The sequence below is a fragment of the Echinops telfairi genome, unplaced genomic scaffold, assembly GCF_000313985.2.
Source record: "Echinops telfairi isolate 266 unplaced genomic scaffold, ASM31398v2 ScPeMD7_6;HRSCAF=24_1, whole genome shotgun sequence".
Lineage (NCBI taxonomy): Eukaryota > Metazoa > Chordata > Mammalia > Afrosoricida > Tenrecidae > Echinops > Echinops telfairi.
In genome coordinates, this window is record NW_022103903.1 from 11,372,142 (window position 1) to 11,374,306 (window position 2,165).

General features: G+C 40.6%; 1 protein-coding gene across 2 annotated transcripts; it reads right to left on the bottom strand.

Moving 5' to 3' along the window:
• Positions 1–287: 287 nt before the first annotated feature.
• On the bottom strand, positions 288–716 carry LOC101661411 (eukaryotic translation initiation factor 1A, Y-chromosomal-like). 2 transcript variants are annotated; one of them, XM_013005637.1, is made up of 2 exons: positions 516–716; positions 288–464 (listed from the first exon to the last, which is right to left on the bottom strand). In XM_013005637.1, the coding sequence occupies exons 1-2, from the start codon at positions 714–716 to the stop codon at positions 288–290; spliced, it is 378 nt and encodes a 125-aa protein (XP_012861091.1). The 2 variants fall into 2 exon arrangements, with proteins under 2 accessions (XP_012861091.1, XP_004706490.1); XM_004706433.1 differs by having other exon boundaries at positions 288–716.
• Between the last annotated feature and the right edge of the window lie 1,449 nt (positions 717–2,165).

Below are 2,165 nucleotides of genomic sequence, written 5' to 3' on the forward strand. Positions count from 1 at the left end.
CTTAAAATATATTTTTTAAATAATAGCTTTTTAAAAATAATAGCTTGTATTGTCTTTTATCCAGAAACTCTATTACTTCAAAAGAACAAAGTGGGCCTAACATTTTACTTAAGATATTTCAACATTCTCAGTTTTAAAGGAAACACCAATCACTTAAAAACAAATCAACCTGCTTGAATAAATAGCACCATGCTGATGAAATTTTAATCTTCCACAAAGGGAGAGCCCCGTTTCCGAATTGTAGGACAATCCTCAGGTCTAATGGGATGTAAAGCATCAAGTTCGACTTAGATATCATCAACAGCCTCATCATCATCTCCTATGTCGTCAAACTGGATTTCATCATCTCCAGGGCCCAAGGTACCCGTTTCATTGATTTTAGCATGCTCTGGAAGCTCACCATAGGCCTTCAGACTTCTAGCTTCATCTGCATTGTATTTTAAAATGATATCTGCTTTTTTATCCTGATAGTCTCGTAGACCAACCAGTATGATGTCCGAGGTATTTATCCAAACCTTCTTCCTCAATTTTCCGCTGATGTGACACCATCTCTTTACACCATCAAAACATATGGTTTCTTGTCCATTTCCCAACATTTTGATGACCTGTGCATATTCTTGCCCATCCTCTTTGAGCACCAGTTCTCTTTTTTCAGACTCATTCTCATTCTTACCTCTACGTCTATTTTTGCCTCCGTTACCTTTATTCTTAGACATGACTGCGGCCTTATGCGTTTCCGACTCCCTTTTGGGCGGCGGGGATTCCTGTGAGAGGAGCAACGGCCAACGAGGGGGAGCGCGCAGGATGCAGCAGGCCCTACGGATGGAGTGGCGGCGTGTGAAAGAGAGCCCCAGGACCCAGCGATTCAGAGAACCTGAGGTGCCTACGCTCAGCGGCTGCAAGTGGCCGACCATAACTCTTTATGGGAGTATGGTCGACCATAACTCTTTATGGGAGTGTGAAGCCCTGTCTGTCTCCAGGGGATCAGCTGGGAGTTTTGAACTGCTGACCTTGAAGATAACAGTCAAATGCATGGCCACGATGCCACCAGGGCCCCTATCTCAAGAACAGACTTGCTGTGCTGATCACTCATGGCAGAAGACCAGAGGAGTGGAAGCATAATATCACCAACTTTATATCTGAAGAAAATAGTAGGTCATTGAAAAGATAAGAAAGAAAAGACCAAAATGAAGTGACCTTGAAACTAGTGTTTAAATACATAGTAGCTAAAATGAATGGACTGAATGATTCGGTAAAGGAACTGAACTGAACATTTCAAAAGGCAGTTTGAGACGACAAATATGCGCATATCCGGAGTGAGGCTACCAGAGGGGGAAACATGCGGAGCAGATCTTAAACGAAAACCACTGAAGACAAAAGTTCCAGGCTGCGTCACAATATTGACATATTCTGTAGGCAAAATGTTGACTGATACTGGGAGCATCGAAAGAAGAAGGAAAGCATGTAAGAATCACTGTAACAGGAAGAAGTAGTGGACATTTCACCATCTCAAGAACTATTGTATGGACAAGGACAGAGGATACTTCAACCTAAAGCCGAGATGCATGATGACAGGGGACAGACGGGTTACTAGAAATGAAACAGCCAGAAAGGAATCACTGAGAATGCGGACATCTTGTGAGACATACCAGTAACTGTGCAATCTGTGTAGTAAGTGTTAGATGGGGGCCTAATTTCCTATGCAAACTTTTACTGAAAGCACAACAAAATATTTTTTAATAGTAAAAGAAAAAAATTTACTTCTTTTTCTCACTAGGAACCTTGTCAGCACGTATTTTTATAACAAAAGTAGTTAACAAATTCTTCTTTCTTTCAAGAATAGCTTTCAATGTTAATGTTAAATAATGTGAGCAAGCATGCATACTTCCTTTATCCATCATAACTGCTGCTATCAAGCCTGAGCATGAAGCATTTAAAGCACAAGTATGAGCACTACTATTTGCTGCCCTCTGCAGGTGAATCTTAAACTCACAGATAATCTGGATTTCTAAGGAGGGGGGAAGGGGAGAGGTATAATCTAATATGAGTACATTAGCAAAAATGAAACAAGAATATACATAAAATCTAAATTTTTATCCCTGTTTTGAAAGTCCCATAAGGTTCAGAAGTACTAAATTTGAGGTTGTTGAGAAATGGAGGCTTCA

What these genes read in the sequence shown, in the direction of transcription:
- LOC101661411 (XM_004706433.1), bottom strand. Translation starts at nt 716, where the DNA reads ATGTCTAAGAATAAAGGTAACGGAGGCAAAAATAGACGTAGAGGTAAG.